This window comes from Rhodamnia argentea, chromosome 5 (assembly GCF_020921035.1).
Source record: "Rhodamnia argentea isolate NSW1041297 chromosome 5, ASM2092103v1, whole genome shotgun sequence".
Classification (NCBI taxonomy): domain Eukaryota; kingdom Viridiplantae; phylum Streptophyta; class Magnoliopsida; order Myrtales; family Myrtaceae; genus Rhodamnia; species Rhodamnia argentea.
In genome coordinates, this window is record NC_063154.1 from 1,004,039 (window position 1) to 1,024,964 (window position 20,926).

At 39.6% G+C, this 20,926-nt stretch overlaps 1 protein-coding gene and 1 pseudogene across 1 annotated transcript; one reads left to right on the forward strand and one right to left on the reverse strand.

Moving 5' to 3' along the window:
* The first annotated feature begins 9,507 nt into the window (after window positions 1-9,507).
* On the forward strand, window positions 9,508-12,029 carry LOC115742198 (annotated as a pseudogene).
* A 799-nt stretch (window positions 12,030-12,828) lies between these two features.
* Window positions 12,829-14,596, reverse strand: LOC115742211. Its single transcript, XM_030676349.2, has 2 exons — window positions 14,260-14,596; window positions 12,829-13,097 (listed from the first exon to the last, which is right to left on the reverse strand). The coding sequence occupies exons 1-2, from the start codon at window positions 14,527-14,529 to the stop codon at window positions 12,984-12,986; spliced, it is 384 nt and encodes a 127-aa protein (XP_030532209.1). The 5' UTR covers window positions 14,530-14,596; the 3' UTR covers window positions 12,829-12,983.
* Window positions 14,597-20,926: the final 6,330 nt, after the last annotated feature.

A 20,926-nucleotide genomic window follows, 5' to 3' on the forward strand; every position in this document is an offset into this window, starting at 1 on the left:
TTTATAGCTATAAAAAAAAAAAAAAGCTTGTGATGGAATCAGCATTCCTCTGTTCCAGTTGACTGGTACCTCCCCCGGTCAAGTCTTTATTCATTTGTGTGATGTGTGATGACTCGTTTGTTCGTTTTGGATCCTATTGTTGTACTAGTATCAACATCGCGTATCTAATTGCGGCAGGGGGCTTAGTATTGACCATCAAGTCACTCACGTACAAGTACTGATCAACTGGTATGTCTTAATGTGTTTTATCTCTCAATTGCTACACTGATGGATTTCTCTCATGTTCTTCCGACAGTTATACCTCCACTTTTGAGAAAAACTTGGATGACTTCTCTCTGTTCGGGACGATTGATTCCGTTCTGTAGTGGGTTAATACGTCCAAATCAGGTTTCATCTTCACTAGGATCATGGAATTTACCAGTTAATCATCGTGGACTGTCCAAATTTGGACTCACCTTTCATTAGATTGTTTAGATATTCAAAGTAATACTATGGAGTGGACATAGCATTCTCATATTTCCTTTAGGGTGGGTAATGGGCCATCATGGTGTCTAAGTGTGAACTAGGAACATAATTCCCCCCCTTGTTTGTGGTGAAAAACCTAATTGTGATCGCATGCTTTCTAGAAGGAGACCGACCACAATAATTAAATCCTAGATCAATTTCCTAAGAGTAATTATTTTGTTGGAGCATCTCCTTACACGTACTAGGGTTTGGCCCATTTGTGGGCCTGATGTCTCCATAATGCCATGTTTGTGGAACCTAAAAAGGGGTCAAGACGTCCAAAACATTAACAATTAATCATCTCCAATTGTCATTAGTGAATCAAAGGGGCGGCAAACCGGGGGGCTCCATTGAGCCTTTTCAAGAACACGCCTCATCAAATCATCGATAGAAGCGACACCAATTTGTCATGTCAATCGTGACGCTAGTAGCCTGATTGGGCATATCAAGATACGAAGATAACGCGTCGCCTAGCGTCGTTTCCATGGCCATTGAATCCAAAAGGTCATTTAGTCCTGTGCCGCATGCCGTGTCAGGTCGATTTGGATCAAGATTACAGGGATAATAAAGTAACGGGAATTAGACGGGTGGGTACAGGCCCACTGGGTAGGGCGCAGAATTGATTTTGAGGGTCTTGAGGAAAAAAACAACTATGGGTTAGAGATGAAAGCGTTCTTGTCATGTTCCCTATCATCTTTTATTCGACACTAATCAATGTCTGATGGCCCTCTCTCATTTATGCGGTGGAATCTTTGAAAGCTTCTAACTTTTCTTCGGCTCGTGTTCTAAACATGTTTGTCGTGATCTATCTCTGTTGTCAAAGCATGGATCGCTCATGACATGGAACAAGATGGTACGTCCTATCCGAAGATGGGTTTTGGAGTTCTTCGACGACCATAAGGGGAAGAAAAATGCCTTTCTTGTTATGGCGGTGCTTGATTTTGAATTTTAAATGGACCAACGTGCGTACATATCGACCCAAAATTCATTAACAGTTAATTATGAGTTAGGTCACATTGGGTGCGCTTGGTTTAGCTTTGGGGGAAAGTTTTGGGAAAATGCAAAGGTTTTTAGATTAAAGGAGGTTTCAAAAATGCAAATTGCGTTTGGAAATAATTTTTTTGTAAAGTAACTTCGAGTTAAATAGTATTTGGCAAAATTCTTCTTGCAAGCGACTTTGGTTGCTCTAGCTGCTCTTTCTTTTTATTGAAAAAAAAAACCTCAAACTCTTCTTCGGTCGGCGAAGGGCTTAGGCTGCTGGCAAGCCAAGATTGGCCCTGGTTGCCGTCCTTTGAGGTCGCATGACCTCAGGCGACCCCAGCGAGGGCTGCTTGAGGTCATGCTAACTAGGTAGTCACTTGGATTGTGTGGCCTCATCTGCGGCTCTTGAGCAAAGAAGATGAACAATAACAATGAGGGCAAAACTAGAAAATGAAAAAAATTGGTAATGGTAGTTTTGGAAGAACTTTTTTTTATTTAATCTTAAGAATAGCCTCCTGCAAATGCTGACAGCCCAAGGCAGGTCGCCACCTATTTTGGGTTTTCAGCTTTGTCAAGGTTAACATTTGAACAAAGGGGTCTAAAAAAAACTTGTCAAATTCAAAACCCCTCGGGAAAGATGAACGAAACAGAGCCATGATCTGTAGTTGCCATGGTAGATTGAATGCATGCATGCAAGGGTCCACGCGTGCTAGCGTCTCTTCGAGGAAAAGATCCAGTTATCTGAAAATTACAGAGAAAACAAAGCAAACATGATACTATGTAAGATTTGCATGTCCTTACCCATCTCTCTAGTGGGAGTGTAAAGCTCCCTCTCGGGATGACAAAGCCATTAAGGTAAAGCTAAAGAGGAAAAAGAAAAAAAGGGTTTCCTTCCAAAGAGTTGCTTCCGAAGGACGCAGTGCGAGCATTCGAACGTGGGAAGCACACCACGAATAAGTTGACGTCAAAAGCAGATCTCGTGCCGTGGACACTGGACAGTGCATCTTTGCTTTTCGAGTGTATTGCCCTAATCCCATCTTAAAAGATTATGCCCTAGCTAAGACTACTAATACTATAATTCAATGTGGATTTATCCAGCGGGGTTTGAACTTTAACTAAAGAGGTCAACCCACTTCCTAAGTACATGAAGTATTACTTCATACCCATTCCCAAACAAACCTCACAAACCAATCGATGAAGAAAGCTTCTGCGTATTGCAAAAGGGTGGAAAAACGAATTGGTAAAAGAGTTTAATCCACATGGGAGAATAATGAATATTGAATTTATATTACGAAAACCATTTAAGATAATAAGATAACCATCCTTTCATAAAGAATGTATAATCTGAGCATGAACAGTGAGAATAAGCCACTTAAGCTTCTTATTTGGGGCATTTTTTTCATACCTCTACTTCTACCTTTATATCGAACTTTGAAAATGAAAAATATTATTCAAGTTCCGAAAGAATATCTTCACTTTATGAAAAGTTTTACATGTTATTGTTCGAATATTTGAAAAGATTTTATTATTTTGGGTTAAGTCTGCAAAATTTACTGAAGGTCAGAGTTAAAATATAAGTTACCCTAAAGTATACCGAACCAACTCACAATGAAATCTTGATTCCAATCTTCATTCATTTTCATTCATGTGGTGATTTTTTTTTAAGCTAGAATGCGCATTTTGGTGAAAAGTCTCATTAAACATTCCCCCAATAAATCAATGGATTTTTTTTATTCTCATGTGTATTTAACTTGATCACATTATTTGTACATCACCACTAATCATTGGAATAGGTGTCAGTTTCACTTTATTATCATATACATTCTATATACATTATATTATTTGTTCCGAAAGCATGGACGAGAAAGAAAAATATACGGAATATCTTTGTGGGAATGGGTGTGATGCTTTTCCAATCCCATGTGGCTATCAACATCTTTTCCTTCTGCAACTTCTCTTGTCCACTATTTATATGGTCAAAAATATAAAAACCTTCCCGGAAGATCTTCACATCTACAGTCCCTTTCTTGCTAAAAATAATGCAGCTTTTGCTTCCTCTCAAGTCCCACTCATCAGAACGTTTATCGGGAAGAAATGCAAATGGAGAAGTAGAATTCATTCTTTGAGTCACCTGCTCATTGGAAAGGCTGTTTTTCTTTATTTAGAGAGAGAGAGAGAGAGAGAGAGAGAGAGAGAGAGAGAGAGAGAGAGAGAGAGAGAGAGAGAGAGAGGTGCATGCCAACTTTTCTAGGAAATTTGAAGTACCCATGCCAACTTTTCTCGGAAATTTTGAAGTACCCAACTCACAAAGATTACCATTCAAGATAAATTAATCACCCAACTATACTTTGGCCACATCTTATCTCAATGATTGTGAACTCATTGGCATATAGTTGCTTCCATTTCCATTTGTTTCTTAGTACTTTTATTGTCTAATGGTGTGCCTTTGACACAAAGAGCAAATCCTCTTTCCATATAAATTCAAAATGTACCTAGAAACGTGTGAGTGGTATTAAAAAAATTCACATCAAAGAATTGATGTGGTCATAATAATTAATTTACTGTGGTCGTTTCATAACTTGATGGCTTAAGCTTTTGAGTGAATGTGGGTCCAACTGAATATGTTGACATGCTCGAAGTTAGACTCCTCGTTGGCTCCCTCTTCAAGTGAAGGTATCGGACTTCTGCTACGCACTCCAATAAACCTATTGCTCTCCTCCAATTCAATGATGGTTACTACCAATACCATATGGCTTCTCATTTTCACCGCCACATGGAACTTGTACACAAGTTCCGGATGTCTGCAGAGCTTCCAACTTTTCATACATCAAAAGAGACATGATGTCAATTCCTTAGCCTGTGTTCATGCATGAGAAGAGGGAGTGATCTACAAGCAGTGAATTCCCAAGCACAAGAACATTGTCAACATTGTCCTTAGCTTTCCACATTATGTCGGAGCACGAATTTGCTGGGTCCATCTTGGAGTAGTGAGAAAAGCACTAATAATTACACGAAAGGGTGCTCGTTGAATGACTTTTTGGATGGACGCTGCCTCTTCTCAAGTGGGATTGACCAATCTACCTCAGTCAATTCAATGTTGTTCTTTTTTTCTGCAATTTCTAAGGACGAACAGACCATGTGCTTGTCGTAGATTGGTTAGGTCTAAGTCCAGAGGAAAGTGCGTTCGTTGGCAGTGAGGACACTTGGGATGGTTACGGGTTTTGGTGGGAGACCACCCTCTCTGCTTTCACTGATGAGAGAATGGTGTGGCCTAGAAGGTTTGAGCAATCCTAGACTTTTTGGACTTACAACACATTGTGATGTTTACACCCATGAACAGAATACATGATCTTTTTTTATTTTTATTTTTTATAATCATATCAGAATCTGTGGACAATATTTATGGCTCCAACCCCCAATTATGGTCCCAGCCGATAAGAAAGACCGATGTTTCACGGTTTAACAAATATTTTTATACTTAATTGTATCTCATCAATACCTCTGGCGTCAACTTTCTTTTATCATTTAAGAATGGATTTTTGAGTAGTTAACAATATTGCCATGTTTAGGGGTAAGCATTGTTTCAAGGTAGAACTTAGAATCGGGAAACGAATCTATGTGGAATCTGTTCAGTTCTAGGTTTCAAGTTATGCAAGATAAGTTCCAGACTCCAAAAATTGAAGAACCTATTTCGATTGGTAGATTTCATGTTCTAGGTAGATGGAACCTGAACTTGGAACTTAGAATGAGTTTCTCTTTTTTCTTGGTATATGTATTTGCGTGATCCTGCGGTATTTCGTGGCTTATGTTAATAGTGTGTAATTTGGAACCTTTAGTATGTGCTTCTATTTTCGATATATTTATGATTGTGACTTTTACTTTATTAATGTTTCATATTTATTCGTGTTTCTAAATATGAGTTGTACTTAGTGAATTGTAGCAGCAAGTGGTGATTATTAAATGTGATAATTTATCATAATTGTTCAATTAAAAATATAGGTGGAATCTGATAAACTTCGGAACCGACTCTAAAAGCTGTGACATGATAGGTTCCAGGGTATAGACGGTGGGTTTTAGGTTCCAAAAAATAAAAAACCTGTTCCGATGGATAAGTTCTAAGTTCCCGATGAAACCTGTATGGAACCCGAAATCGTTCATTTCTAGTCATGTTTTCAAAAGACTTGCGCCATTGGATATCTGCTATTAGTGTTTGCTTTGCTTGGACGGTAGCTGACAGACGAACCAGAGTCTTTCGGAAGCTCTAACTATCTCTCCCGCCTCATGTTCAATTTCTTCAAATGCGGCTTCTCTTTGACGGGGCTTCACGTCCCTTATGGGGAACATACGTTAACTGTTTGAATATAGTTGAGAGATGGGGTAGGGCAAGAGAGAAGTTGGGTCTTTACATGTGACACGGTAATAAATAAGCAACCTAGTCGTTGCCTAATTGCTATCGGAATCGGGGTTAAACCTATCACTATCAGTACTCGATATGTAAAAGATCTCAAAACGGACACAAGAAAAGTTGTTGCATATTGCAATTTGGATTGTCGAAGCACATTCTACTCCATGAACTGGTTTAGGGAAAAGTGTCAAAAAAGTCCTAAACCAATTATATTTGTGTCAATGCAGTCATAAATCTTTTATTGATGATAATTCAGTCATAAACCTATTGCATGGTTGTCAATTCAGTCCTAAACCTTTTATTGGTGCCAATTTAGTTCTAAATCTTTTGTATTAGTGCCAATTTAGTTCTAAATATTTTGTATTTATGCGAATTGAGTCAATCCGATCAATTTTGATCCGAAATTGTTGATGTGAACATTGACTATCCTATGTGGTACAATCGATGTTGATATTGATAATTTTTAATAATTTTATAAAAGAATTTTGAATTTTTTTTGGTTTCTGGTTTCAAGGGCTGCGGCCTCGCTAGCTTAGGGCCGATAGGGGTATCCAGCCTTGCCCGGGGACGGCGAAGGGCCAATGGGCGTAACAAGCCCATGGGTGAGGGCCGGCGAGGGTGGAGGCTGTGAAGCCCTTGCGGACCACGGCGAGGGCGTCATGACCCTCGCCCACCCTCGCTTTGGCCAGATTTGGCCGGTGACGACGGTCTCGTTGTGCCCGTGAAGATACAACATTGCGTTATCAAAGACTTTTGGACTATGAAAAAGGAAAATTAATAGAAAGATATCTCACAAATATGATATTAAAATTATAATTTTCGAGTATTTTAGACGAAGAATTGTAAAGAAAAAGGAAAAACACCAGTAACCCTATAAGTGCTGTTACCAAATTGATCGAGAGCTTTAATGCACAAGTTGATACAACTTTGATCCTTTCGATCTCGCAAGGACAATCCATCCAGGCCATATTCCTTCCATCTCATTTTAAACAGAAGCCAAACACACAGTACATGATAAATCTTATCCTACTTGATTGTTATCCTAACTAACAAAGCAGCCTTACCTATCCGGAAGCTGAAAAATGGAGCGCCTTCGAGGCCCATGAACTGTTTAAGCCGGAGACTTCGAAAACCCCCAAACTCGCGGCACTTACACTCCACATGCCCACATTTGAACTGGCTTCTGATCGACACCAAAGCCATCTCTCTCTCTCTCTCTCACTCTCGGTTCTCGGACAGAGACCGAGAGTGAACTAGTGAAGGGTGCTCTGTAGTCTCTATGAAACAGTGAATGTGAGGTTGTCTTGGTTTCGGGGTTTTATGGGCAGGTGGTGGAACTGCCCTCCTCGTCGGAAGTACGACCCCAATCGTTATCTTTACAAAGAAAGCGCTCACCGTTTCTACCATGACCCTTGTACTCCAGGTACATTCGGTAAAAAGAAAGCAAGAATCTTTCTCTTCTTTTGTTCCTATTTTGTGTTTGTTAGTCGCGTCATCTGAATCGCCTCTAGGTGTTGCCTTGGAAAGGAGTGTAAGAGACTAGCTTAACATTACTGAGTTACTCTTCCATCATGATCTCTATGTGGGGCAAGATTTATTTTACTCGATTCTTGATTGACCCAACTTGTCTCTCTTTCAATTCCTAATGTTTTACTGATTATGCTAAGAGAGAATTGAGGCTGTTGTTGCTTATCCGTGCGAATAATTTTTCTGTTTAGGAACTTGTTAACTGTTCATGATCGATCAGTTTTAGGTGACTCTTATGTGTGTGGTGGTGGTTTTGCTTCTTATTCCTATTCCGCAACGTGGGTCATTTTGCTTATGAAGCTGGTATTGTTCAGTTGCATTGCCACTGAAAATGAAGTTAGTGTTTTCAATGTTTTGAATATTTTACCTTGTAAACTAAAATTAAGTTAGTGTTTTCAATGTTCTGAAGTTAGTAGTTTTCAATGCTCCCACTTCATGGTTTGGCAGAAAGTGTCGTAGTTTGGGGTAATAGTATGAGACAGCCATTGGGGTTTGATTATGTTATGTATACATTCCTCTCGATAGATCGCGCCAATTCGTTTTGCTCATGATCGTGTCTCGCGAACTGAGGTTTCAAAAGGCACTTTTGTGATGTTAGTTTTAGCTATGGTGTGATCCTGAAGGTTTTGCTCATGATCGTGTCTCGTGAACTGAGGCTTCAAAAGGCACTTTTGTGATGTTAGTTTTAGCTAGGGTGTGATCTTGAAGCCAACTTGTTCAAGTCCTTGCGAAGATATTGCTGCTTATAGAGAATGCGTGTGGCAAGAGAAACACCTGTGCACTCTGTCTCCTCTCTAGTGGTTTCTACAGCCAGTGGACATTGCTGGTTTTGCTTAATAGGCTCGATCTTTTACCACATTGACAATCATGATTGCTAAATCTCGCTGTTTTGAGTTACCCATCTCTGGCATTTGTGAATAAAATTCATGTAGCGCAGTTCAGAATATTGATCAGTTCGTGTCTATTTCACACTGTTGAACTCCTCATATGCATGCAATTGAGTAGTCTATTGTGGTGAGGGAGTCTTTCTTTTCTTGTGTTTTAGATTCACAAAAGCGAGTCGATGCAGGTTCTCTGATTAATGAAAACAGATAAAATGGCTGTTTGATAAAAAAAAAAGTAGCAGGACTTGGGTTCCCAGAGATGGAGAAGGCTCGCGCAAGAGGGAAATTTTCATCAGCGCACGTAAACAAGCTAATCAATATTGGAGCAGCAGAAGAGATAACAAGAGGGTTAGTCTCGCACTTCAGGAATCTATAGCTGTGTTTAGGTATGGGATTACTGCTTTTTGGATCTTCAGTTTCATAAAGTTGTTTGTATAGAGAAAAATCAGAAATTATATTCGTTCTTTGTTTTTTTCGGGGGGAACGGAGAGTCGCGCCTCCGATTTTGATGGGCTCTTCCATGTTTTGGTAGGATAAAGTTGCTTGTCGAACAGAAAAGCTTCTGTATACAGTGCCTCAAACTGTTTTTTTTTTTTTTTTTTCAACAGAGGCAAAGATATAGAAGCAGGAGTATGTTTCATCACTGACAATGATTCTTAGTTTTGCCCTCTTAATCTTGGGATGTACTATTTAGTGCCTGAACATATAATGCATATTGGCTTTGTCCATCAATTAAAGCCAGCTGTTTGATATGGCTACTATTACTCACTAGCACTAACTAAGCTATGGCTCACTGGAATTCCAGGATGATCCAAATTTAATAGCTCAAAATAACCATCTGCCAATATAATATGATGTGTCCAGATTTTTCTTGTCCTACAGTTTCCATCGTCTCTTATTAAAAATATACTTGTATTATATTCCTAACGACATGTCAATAACTTTTCAGTTCTCTGCATCAAGACTCAGTCTTCCATTTGATATTCTAACTTCTTGTTCTTTATTCAATATCTAATTAAGGGTAAGTAAATGGAAAATGCCGACAACGTCAGGATTCAGATAATCTGCGACAGTGATATTGGGGACAAGATATAATAAAAATAAAAGAGCATTATTGGCTTCAGAAAAATAAATATATAGATCTAAGATTCGGGTTCATTCACATGTATTGTTGCTTGTTAGATTAAATTAGGAAGAATTCACATCATGCTGGAGTACAAAGTACAGGAGATCAGAATGCTTCGGTGAGCGAATTCAGTACAGCACCCGGGCAGGACCGAAGCTGGATTCGATGGGGGGCAATTTCACCATGTCAAGTGGCCGTGATGTAGCGAGCCACTCAAGTTTTACATATTATCTAAGAAAGCCGTGCCTAAAACAAGAGTTCTTCAACTCCAAGTAATCATAGCAAGGAATTATATTCGTGAAAGAAACAATTAGGATAAAATAAGGTAACAGAAGAAAATCAATGTCAAGTTTGACATGGTTTCACGAAAGAAATCATTTATCTCCTTTTTTTTATTTAACATTTGAACTGCCCAATTTAATATCCTAAATACATGAAACTTCGCTAATCCGACAAATTATCAATCCATTGTCCAGATATATCAGCCTCTTGCAGTGAAGTGAGGTAGCTTAGAAGGAACGCTAATCTTGGCCGCCTCCTTTCCTTCGGAAAAAATAAGGTAACACAAGAAGTTCTTATGGATATGTCTCAATCCAGTCACATGGTCGGACTTTTCTTAGCATTTTTCTACGCATTCATACCCACAATTCACTCGGATCACATTCTTTCTTACGTCAAGATGAATAATGCTAAGTTTTAAACTTTATTTAATCCCATCTTGTTTATTGAGCTTGTGCCTATAGTTTCTGAAATTAGCCTGAACAGTCTTCTTTCACGGAGAATTATTACTCCAATGGCCAAGTGATTCAACTTGGCGTAAAACAAGGTGAGCCAACACTCATTTCTCCTGCAGAAGAAACAAAGAGAGGGCTATACTTCCTCACGAACTGGGACATTGTCCTCCTTTCAGTAGTCTGAACCGTCTATTGCTTCGAGTTGAATGGAAAAGGGAACGAACAGGCTGGTGAGGTGATCAAGAATGCATTCGCAGAGGTTCTTGTGCATTACTACCCTCTTGCAGGGAGGCTCACAATCGGCCCTGCAGGGAGGCTGGTGGTGGATTGCAACGGAGAAGGTGTGGTTTTTGTTGTGGCCGAGGTGGATTGCTCACTGAGTGAACTCAGGGACATGACAAAGCCCGATCCTGAGAGACTAGGGAAGTTGGTCTATGACATTCCTAGTGCAAATAGCATACTTGAGATGCCTCTTGTCTTGGCTCAGGTTTGTGAAACTTTCCTCACTGTTGTTTTCCGATGCATGTCCCTACAAGGTCAGTCTAAGTTTTATTGAAAATGTTCTTGCCTGAGCATTTGCTAGTTTTGAGTCTTGCAATAAAACTATGCGCATCTTGTCGCAGAGTATTACTGTATCATGGTTAGGAAATGATAGAGACTGAGATACTTCGACTCAACTTTATACAAAGATCCCTCCAAGTATGTTCCCTCTGCAGGAGAGCATGTGCATTTATGTGTGCATCATCTCTTAAACTAGGCTCATGTCCTCCGGATAGGATTGGATATTGAAGGTAATTCACAAAAACTTCTTGTTCTAAATTTTATACATGCAACAGGTGACAAGGTTCAAATGCGGAGGATTTACTCTGGGGCTGTGTATGAACCATTGCATGTTTGATGGGATTGCGGCGATGGAATTCATCAATTCATGGGCTGAAACAGCGAGGGGTTTGCCTCTATCGATTCCACCATTCCTGGACAGAACCATTCTCAAATCCAGGAACCCACCAAAGGTCGAATACTCACACCAGGAACTCGGTGAGATCGAAGACAGGTCTAACTGCGTGGATCTTTACAAGAACAATGAGCTGCTATATGATTCCTTCTGCTTTGATGCTGACAAGATCGAGAAATTAAAGGCCAAGGTGATGGGAGATGGAGTATTGAAGAAATGCACCACTTTCGAAACTCTCTGCTTTTTTATGGATTGCTAGGACCAAAGCACTCAGTATGCTGCCTGACCAACAAACCAAGCTGCTATTTGCTGTTGACATGCGTGCCAAATTTGATCCCCCGCTTCCGAAAGGGTATTTTGGGAATGGAATAATGTTAGCCCATTTGATCCGCCGAGCGGGTGAAATTGTGGAGAAGCCACTATCGTTCACTGTGGGGCTAATTCAAGAGGCAATCAAAATGGTCACCGAGAGCTATGTCAAGTCGGTCATTGATTACTTTGAAACGAAACTATCGCGACCTACTCTTGCTTGCAGCGTCTTGATTACTACCTGGTCAAGGTTGTCATTTCATAAGACAGATTTTGGCTGGGGAGAACCGCTAATTTCGGCGCCCGTAAATTTGCCTGAGAAAGAAGTTATGCTGCTCCTTCCTCTTGGGAAGGATCAGAAAGGCATCAATGTAGTTCTAGGTTTGCCTGCTCCTGCTATGAAGATTTTCCAGGAGGAGATGATGCGTATATAGGAAAGGTTAAGACCCTTCCACTTGATGCTGTTATTTTCTGCATTATACCTTATATTTTAGATGTGATTTCTTATGGATCTGCTTTGAGACATTTTGTAAAGTAAATCCTTTGGCATTTCTTTCATATCGAGTGTATAAGGATCAATATATAAAGATGATGTTTTGTGGTTTATTAGCAATTAACCCATCTCATGAACTAGTCAAATCTGTATAAGAGATCAATTTGGTGAAAATGAAGTAATGGAAGCCCACTCGATTTTCCAGGGAGATGAAATATGATTAACTCATTGTGCGGCTAATTTAAGATGCAATCAAGATGATGAAGGATAGTAATATCAGGTCAGCTTTTTCACTTTGAAATAAACCGATCGAGGGTGTCCCCTGATTGCAACTTCGTAACTAGTACTTGGTCGAGATTGTCAATTCATACGACAGATTTTGGATGGGGAGAGCCGCTTCTTTCCAGGTACGAAACCTGCACAAGAAGGAAGAGCTCTTGATCCTTCCCCATGGGAAGGATAAGAAAGACATCAATGCAGTTCTAGGTTTTCCTGCCTCTGCTATGAAGATCTTCCAAGAGGAGATGATGCGGAAATAGAAATGATTAAGACACTTTTCACTTAATGCCGTTATTTTCTGCTTTTGATCCCAAATTCTGACTTGTTTTCTTTGAGGATCTGTTTTGAGATATTTTTTTTTGGGGGGGTCGAGTTTTGTGACATTTGAAAAGTAAATCCTGTAGCATCTTCTCCAAAAGATTAACCAATAAAGGGAGGCTCTGCAGTTTATTAGCAATTAACCCATGTCATGAATCCACTAGCTTAAGAAAGAATCGTTGGATTAGAAACTAACGAAAGAAACGACTAGTTAAATGCGCAGTTGAAATCGACATTAGTACATCCAGGTTGCAGTTCAACCGATTACATTCGGATTGCAGTGATCTAATTTATCTTTTTATTGATTAAGTTATTCCAATCCATCTATCAAACCCAAATTACACATATTCAGAACCAAGATGAATCACATGAAACTACAAGGATGCTACTGCTCTCTCCAGATTGGTGTTCCCCATGGTGTGTTGGTCTCTCAACTAAAGTCAAAACTACACACAACGCCTCTGCAGTCTACGCTTCTCGTTTTGGCCGGTTGCGAGAGCGGGAAAGAACAGGTTTCTCTTCTAAAAAGACCTCAGCATCATCACCTTCATCCGCGTCCTTAATTGCTTGATTAATTGCAAGCTGGATCAGAGAAATGTAAATTCTGTTACACTAGGGTGAGCCTCTTCACACACACAGGTAGAAACATCGACAGACTCCTATCTTATCAACGAGTTCTTTGTATGGTTTGTCCCAAGTGACGGATCAAATCAAACATGCTGGTCTTCCACCATCAAAGAAATGAAAAACCCACATCTTTATGTAATGCAAGTGATCATTTGCGTGAAGGCAAATGCAAAAAAAAAATTCCCAGGACAAGCTGAGGCTTGTAACTTAATCTGGCATTAAAATTGTGAAGGCAAAAACTTCATCTGAGGCTTCTCCAAAATCTGAGAGAGGTATGATTCCTTGCCATTACCACACAAAAAAGAGCAGACAGACATCCAAAACGTAACGAGAGCACAAACGAGAAAATATTGTGCCGTACATATGCAATCCTGTCTGAAAAGAAAAACTTCTCTATCTTGAGGTCGCAAACTCACAACAGAGAAAAGCAAAGCAGACTATATCCTTGTAGTTCACAAACTAAATTATATCCTTATTGGTCCATTTATCTGCTGGCAACTTACTGTCCTTTGACGTGCAAATCAAGATGATAGCAATACTCAGCAGACTGAGCCATGAATGTCTAGAACTCTTGGCAAACCAGAAAAGAATGAGGGGTCTTGTTATGTCAGTAACATTAAATCCTCGTTGTGCGCTGCGAGGCTGTCGACTAATCAGCTAAAGCTAAAAGATAAGAAACATGAATTGCCCCATTCCCTGGCAAACATGAACTGACCATTGAATTTCACACTGCAAGAAAGAAAATTGTCTGTTTCTGTTCTCTACAAGAAATGGATGTCTTTAGCATTCTACCAGCTCTCGAATATAGAAGAAACTCAGGAAATTAAGTATGTATATTTGTGCGAATTGCAGTCTTTTAAAAGCCAAGACTTTACTCACAATAACTCGAAAATCGATTCACGATATCAGAAAGCGGATTTCTCACCTTGTTAAACCAATTCAGAAAAGTTAACATCTTTAATTAAACTGATTTTCTCGTACTATACACAACTACCTCAACAATCGAGCAAGCAACGAGCATCACCTTCGATGAGGTTTGAAAGTCATCACCTCCACAAAACCAGGAAAAATACAGCGGGAAATCCGGAGAAAAAGGAGCTAAGAATGGAGTATCTACCTCCTCGAGGAAGTCTCTATCGAGCTTATCGGCGATCTTGATGGAGGCGAAGATGGTGGCGACCAGGAGAGAAAGAGGGAACACGAACACGAACACGTAGCTGCTCGAGCTCGGGCCGGCGCGAGCCACCAACCGGACGCCTCTGTCGGCGCGGCCGCCAGATAGTCCCGCCGGAGGGGAGAATCGCACGTGCGGAGGCTTGAGGGACGTACGTGCGGGGAGAGGATGGGAGAGAGAGTGGCAGTTGAAGCAGGGGAGGAGGCTCGCCATGGCGTGTCCGTGGGGCGAGTCGTCGTCTTATCTCATGGCCTTTCCTCATCTTTCACCGCGCGCTTGCGATGACATTTTACCAAAATGCCCCTAACCTTCAAATGGCTGTGAGTGTGTGCTCCTTGAAATATTCTCTTTTGCTTCTTAATCTTTGTCTGATTGCGTTGTGTTGACCATTAAATTACTCACATACAAGGACTGATTAATGGGTTTCTCTCATGTTCTTCCGACAGGGATACCTCTCTACTTTTGACAAAAACTTGAATGATTACTCTCTGTACAAGACGATTAATTCTGCTCATTTGCGGATTAATGCGTCCAAATCAGGTTTCATCTTCGCTAGGATCATCGATTTAACAGTTAATTATTCATTAAATGGTGGACCTTACAAGGCCATTTGTCTTCGAATTGGGCCACAACTTTTTTCGACTAATGATTTTTTGGACGAGGCTGCCAATATATGTCTAGGCCCAAACCCTTCTAGCTTCTGCGCCCATTGTTTTCTTCAAACCATGTCTTGCTTTGGCGGTAGACGTAGAACTTCTTCTTAATATCTCCGACGTTTGCTGAAAGTGGACTTAAATCATTCAGAGTTTATTATTGTCTTCTTGCTTTTGTGCCGGTGGCAGCTTTGGATCGCCATTTTCAACTTTCCTCAATGACCTCCTCCTCCACTTGCCATGCCACCTTCCAGTCTTCCTCTCTACCCACTTTCGTATATATACACACACACACACAAAAATATATATAGAAAGAGAAACATTTTAAAACTCGGTTCTTTTTGTCAGATTTTTATAGGTATAAGGACATCTCAAATGTCAATTTTTATTTGCGGTGCTTACTTTGGTGCCAATATTTTTTTTAGGATCCTTAAGTGATAAATCGGAGAAAAAAACGACAACTTTAGTGCCAACGGTGAGAAATTCCGAGGATCTCTTTGGAGTTGGCACTTAAATAATTATTTTATAAAAAAATTGGTACTTAAGTGATCCAAAAAAATGATCCCTTTAGTGCCAAATCAGAGAAAAATGATTACTTTAGTGCCAACGGCAAGAAATTTTGGCGACCTAGTTAGCACTTAAATAATCATTTTTCAAATAAATTGGTACTTAAGTGATTCAAAAAAAATATTGGCGTCAAAGTGAGTGTCGTACATAAATATTAACACTTAAGATGTCATTTTACCGATCTTTATAAGATAAAATGGGTTCTTTCAAAATTGAAATATATTAAGGTTCCGTTTGTTTCGCAAAAAAATAACTTTCAAGAAAACGTATTTTGTGGCCTTTGGTTCGTGAAAAATAAACTAGTCTACGAAAATAGTTTGAAAAATATTGTCCACCCCATGGAAACATTTTCCTCATCTTTCATTCATCATCTCTTTCACATTTTCCTTTTTTATAATTATTATTTTATTTTATTTTCATTATTTATTTATTTTAAAAATTTTGAAATTTTTATTAGTAATTTTTTTTCTCTTTTTCTTTTTAATTTTTTTTTCTCATTCTTCCTCCTTCCTCTGCTTGTCGCTCCTTCCTCCTTCCTCCGCTGATCGCGGACCTTAGCGATGGCCAATAGCCTAGCGATCCGCCATTACGTAGGTCGGCGAGCGGGCAGTGAGGTTGGAGGTCGCGGGCAGAGCGAGCTCGAGATTGTCGGGACTAGCCAAGCATCGAGCCCGCTTGTGAGTGGCAGAAACCATAAGAAAAAAATAAAAAAGAAAAGATAAATAATTAAAAATTATATAAACAAAAGAATGAAAAGAAAAAAACGAAAAATGATCAAAAGGCGAAAAGATTTACTAATATGTTCTCAATAAAAAGATAAAACTTATGAATCGGTATCTCTAAAATCCGGCAAAAATAGCACATAAATATATAAACGTGGGCGAAAATGGGAAAAAAGTAATAGAAGCAAGACATAATGTGATCTGTCTCATTTTAGGAAAGAAAACTAAGACTGTTGAGAATGTGGAAGATTTAAATGAAACTAGTAAAATCATCTTAGTATAGAATATTAATGTTATAAATTAGTCAAATAATATTATTCACATATTATGAAGTGGTTATTCATTATATAGATACACACACAAAAACACTGAAAGAGAAAAAAACATTTTACAACTCGGTTCTTTTTGTCGGGTTTAGGCTCCGTTTGTTTCGCCGAAAAGAACTTCTAGGAAAGCATTTTTTTGGATTTTCTGGCCTTTGGTTCGCGAAAAAATAAACTAGTCTATAAAAACAGTTTGACAATTATTGTCCACTCATGAAAACATTCTCCTCATCTTTCATTATTTCTCTCTTTCACATTTTCCTTTTTTATAATTAATTTTTTATTTTCTTTTCATTATTTATTTATTTTTAAAATTTTGAAGATCTTATAATTAATTTTTGTTTCTTCCTCTTTTTCTTTTTAAATTTTAAATTTTCTTCTTTTTCTTTTCTCCCTCGTCCTCCGCCGATTGCAGACCTCAATGATGGCGACAGCCCGACGATCTGCCATGACGTGGGTCGACAAGTTGGTAGCGAGGCTAGAGCTTGCGGGTCTCGAGATCGCCGGGACCAGCCAAGCCTCAAGCTGGCCTACAACAGGTCACCATGGCCGTGACTGGCCGAAACCATAAGGAAAAAAAAAAGATAAAAAAAGAAAAAGATAAATAATGAAACAATTATAAAATAAAAGAATGAAAAGAGAAAACAAAAAATGATCAAAAGGCGAAAAGTGTTTACTAATATGTTCTCAATAAAAAATAAAACTTATGATTTTTGAAAAAAATAAGAATTTCCTGTTACTTTAAAAGGTCAAATTGGTTGTTGTTGTTCTCCTTTCTTTTGATGAGCACTTAAATTGCATGTAACTTTTACAAGGTGAAGCATATTTTAGAAGTTAGTATTCTCGCGACATTTAAAAAAAAAATTGCTATAACCAGAATGAGAAATAACTTGTTTCTCTAGCTTCTGCGTGAGCAGCATTCAAATTGAAGAACTCAGTCATGAACCTAGGACAAGCGCAGATGTGAGGCAAAACCTATATAGACCAAGAATAATTTGCTCATTTTCAATGTAACTTGAGTTATACATTGCATGTTGTTCAAGTGGAAATGTAGTGAGAATAATATATGGGAATAAACGTTTACTATATGGTGGGATTCTGCTAATTGATCTGATTCTGCACAAAGCTATCACATCATAAATATCTGGCCAGGTCAAGATCCCTCAAGTAATTAATTAACTGTTTGAAAGGCTACTAAGAGATGAATGAGAGAACATGATCTGCAAAGTCATTAATCTTGATGCTTCCACATCTATCTATTTAGGAGTTACTCCTATGTATGAAAATAGCAGAAAGGTAGCGGATTCTCGTAACAACTAGTGCACCTTCATCCTGTGTTTCTCACTCCATGAAATGCAACTTTTTATACGAAGTAAGATGCCTTAGCCATTGTGGAAATAGGTAGTCATTCAAGTAGACTTTTCACCTGGTTGCTCTATGGTTGAATAATCACTACATTTATATAGTCCACTGGAAATGGAAGCTCCCAAATCCCCATCATCATTTCATTTCTACAAGAAAGATAGCTTTGAATGGCTAGTAGCAGATTGAATACTATTAATTATTTGAATATGTGCTGAGAAGTTATTTAGGAGAACATGATCCCTAAACAATGTGGGCTTAATTTGGTTTTTAAGCTCCTAAATATTCTTGTCGGCAGATTTTGATGTATACATGAAGCTGTGTGTGGAAAATGATGAACAAACAAATAATTCACATCATGCCCAACAAGTTGATCTGTTCTTAAAAACCAAAATAAAGTGCTTTGTCCTGTAACAAATACCCTCAGTTCCTCAACCATCTTCCGACGTGACCTGCACCCTCGTTCGTTTGTTGAAGGGCAGTTTATGGTGCTAGACAACATCGTCTTCATCTATAACCCAAACACCGCTTTCCTTAGGGAAGAGGTTATCGCAAGGTTTAAGAAGTTGTTCTGGAGAATATGCTGCCAAGCTATCCACTCATGTCATGGATGAGGCGTTCTATGAAGTGGGAGCACGAGAGGCGCGGTCAGAGGAATGATCTCATTTTTTCATGCCTCCTTATGATTTTCACGGAAGAAAGCAAGAGCAACGAAGCTCTAAAAGTAGTGCCTCTTTATTAGTTCCCCATGAATGCCCAGGAAAAGGAGAAAGTTTGTTACTTGTGTTGCCTATCAACAGAATGAAAGTTATGTAAATTATATGATTGATAAGAGTAGCACATCTTTTTAACAACAAAGGTGAAAACAGATAGGACAATATGGATCTGATTTGGATACTGACATTGGTGCTCTCTCTTTTGCTAATATGCATAAATGTCAATGGTTGACATATGTTTTCTTTTGCTATGCAAAGAGCGCAGCCCGAACCACTCCCTTTCATGTCCTGTATAAAAGCCCCACAAATTCCACTGCCAATGACACAAAAAACACACAAGCCCACACATCAAGAGAGAAACAGAATGGAGAGGATCGAGCTCCGTTTATGAGTAGCGGTGGTTTTGGCAGCAACGGCCGGTATGGCCGTCTCAGGCGCTAAGGCGATGGCCGAGCAGCAATGCCAAGGTGACATGCAGGGCCACTTCTTTCAATGCTTGCCTTCTTCCTGAAGAACAACCGCAGACACAGCCTTCACAAGGGTGCTGCGATGCGGTCAAGGACAGCAACGTGTGTTGCGTGTGCAAGCATTTGTCCCACAAGCAGCACCTCAATATGGAGAACTTCGTGTTTGTCGCGAAGTATTGCGGGCAAATTATTCTTGGTCTATGTAGGTTTTCGCCTCACGTCTGGGCTTGCCCTTCAACATCCATTGTCCCTGCAAATAGTGGTCAATTTAAGGGTAAGGTTCATAACTGAGTTCTTGAATTTGAATATTGAGCAAGCCGCGGCACGCAATGCAAAGGTAACCAGAACGAGAGATAACTCGTTTCTCTGGCGCCTGCGTGTTGCTCAACATTCAAATTCAAGAACTCAATTAGTAACCTTACTCTTAAATTGACCACTATTTGCAGGTTATACGATCCATGAAGACAATGGATGTTGAAGGGCAAGCCCACATGTGAGGCGAAAACCTACTTAGACCAAGAATAATCTGCCCGTAATACTTTGCGACGAACACGGAGTTATCCATATTGAGGTGCTGCTTGTGGGACAAATGCTTGCACACGCAACACACGTTGCTGTCCTTGACCGCATCGCAGCACCCTTGTGAAGGCTGTGTCTGCGGTTGTTCTTCAGGAAGAAGGCAAGCATTGAAAGAAGTGGCCCTGCATGTCACCTTGGCATTGCTGCTCGGCCATCGCCCACTGTTGTTAGCGCCTGAGATGGCCATACCGGCTGTCACTGCCAAAAGCACCGCCACCCATAAATGGAGCTCGACCCTCGCCATTCTGCTTCTCTTATGTGTTTTTTTTTGTGTCATTGGCAGTGGAATTTGTGGGGCTTTTATACAGGACATGAAAGGGATTGGTAGGGGGGGTGCGCTCTTTGCATTGTTGCTTAAAAAAAATCCTCAAAGTTGAAGTAGGAGGTGGTCAGAGTAGCATTGAAACCTATTTTGCTCAGTCAGTTGGTTAGGAATTGGTGAACCAACCAATGAGCTACCAAGTTTGCAAAACAAAATGCAACTAATCTAGATTATCTGCATTGTTCCTTAAAAAAAAAAAATCCCTCAAAGTTGAAGTAGGAGGTCGTCAGAATGGCATTGAAACCTATTTGGCTCAGTGAGTTGGTTAGGAATTGGTGAACCAACCAATGGGCTACCAAGTTTGCAAAACAATATGCAACTAGCCACTGGAAATGGATGCTCCCAAATCCCCATCATCATTTCATTTCAGCAAGAAAGATGGCTTTGATTGTTTAGTAGCAGATTGAATATTATTAATCATTCAAATATAAATGTGCCAAGAAGTTAAAAATGGGAGTGCAATGAAGGATAGATTCTGCAAGGCTGCAAACCAATAAAAGAAAGTGGGGAAAAGTACACTAGAAGTGCCATAATTTGTGTACGGCGTTCACTTGAGTGCCATAACTTTCAAAACGTTCACTTAAATGCCGTAACTTTCAAAATCGTTCACTTGAATGCTATGTCGGAGAAAAATCGTTCACTTGAGTGCTACAATAACTTTTCCGACGTGCCACGTCAGCTTTCCGGTGTGCTACAGTAACTTTTCGTGCGTGCCACGTCAGCTTTCCGGCGTGTTACAGTAACTTTTCCGGCATGCCACGTCAGCTTTTCCGGCTGCCACATTAATATGGCACTCAAGTGAACGATTTTTGAAAGTTATGGCATTTAAGTGAACGTTTTGAAAGTTATGACACTCAAGTGAACGTTGTACAAAAGTTATCGCACTTCTAGTGTACTTT

What these genes read in the sequence shown, in the direction of transcription:
- LOC115742211 (XM_030676349.2), bottom strand. Translation starts at nt 14,529, where the DNA reads ATGGCGAGCCTCCTCCCCTGCTTCAACTGCCACTCTCTCTCCCATCCT. An exon ending in ATAGAGACTTCCTCGAGGAG is followed by an intron (nt 13,098 to 14,259) that starts GTAGATACTCCA and finishes TCTCTGATCCAG; the next exon opens with CTTGCAATTAATCAAGCAAT.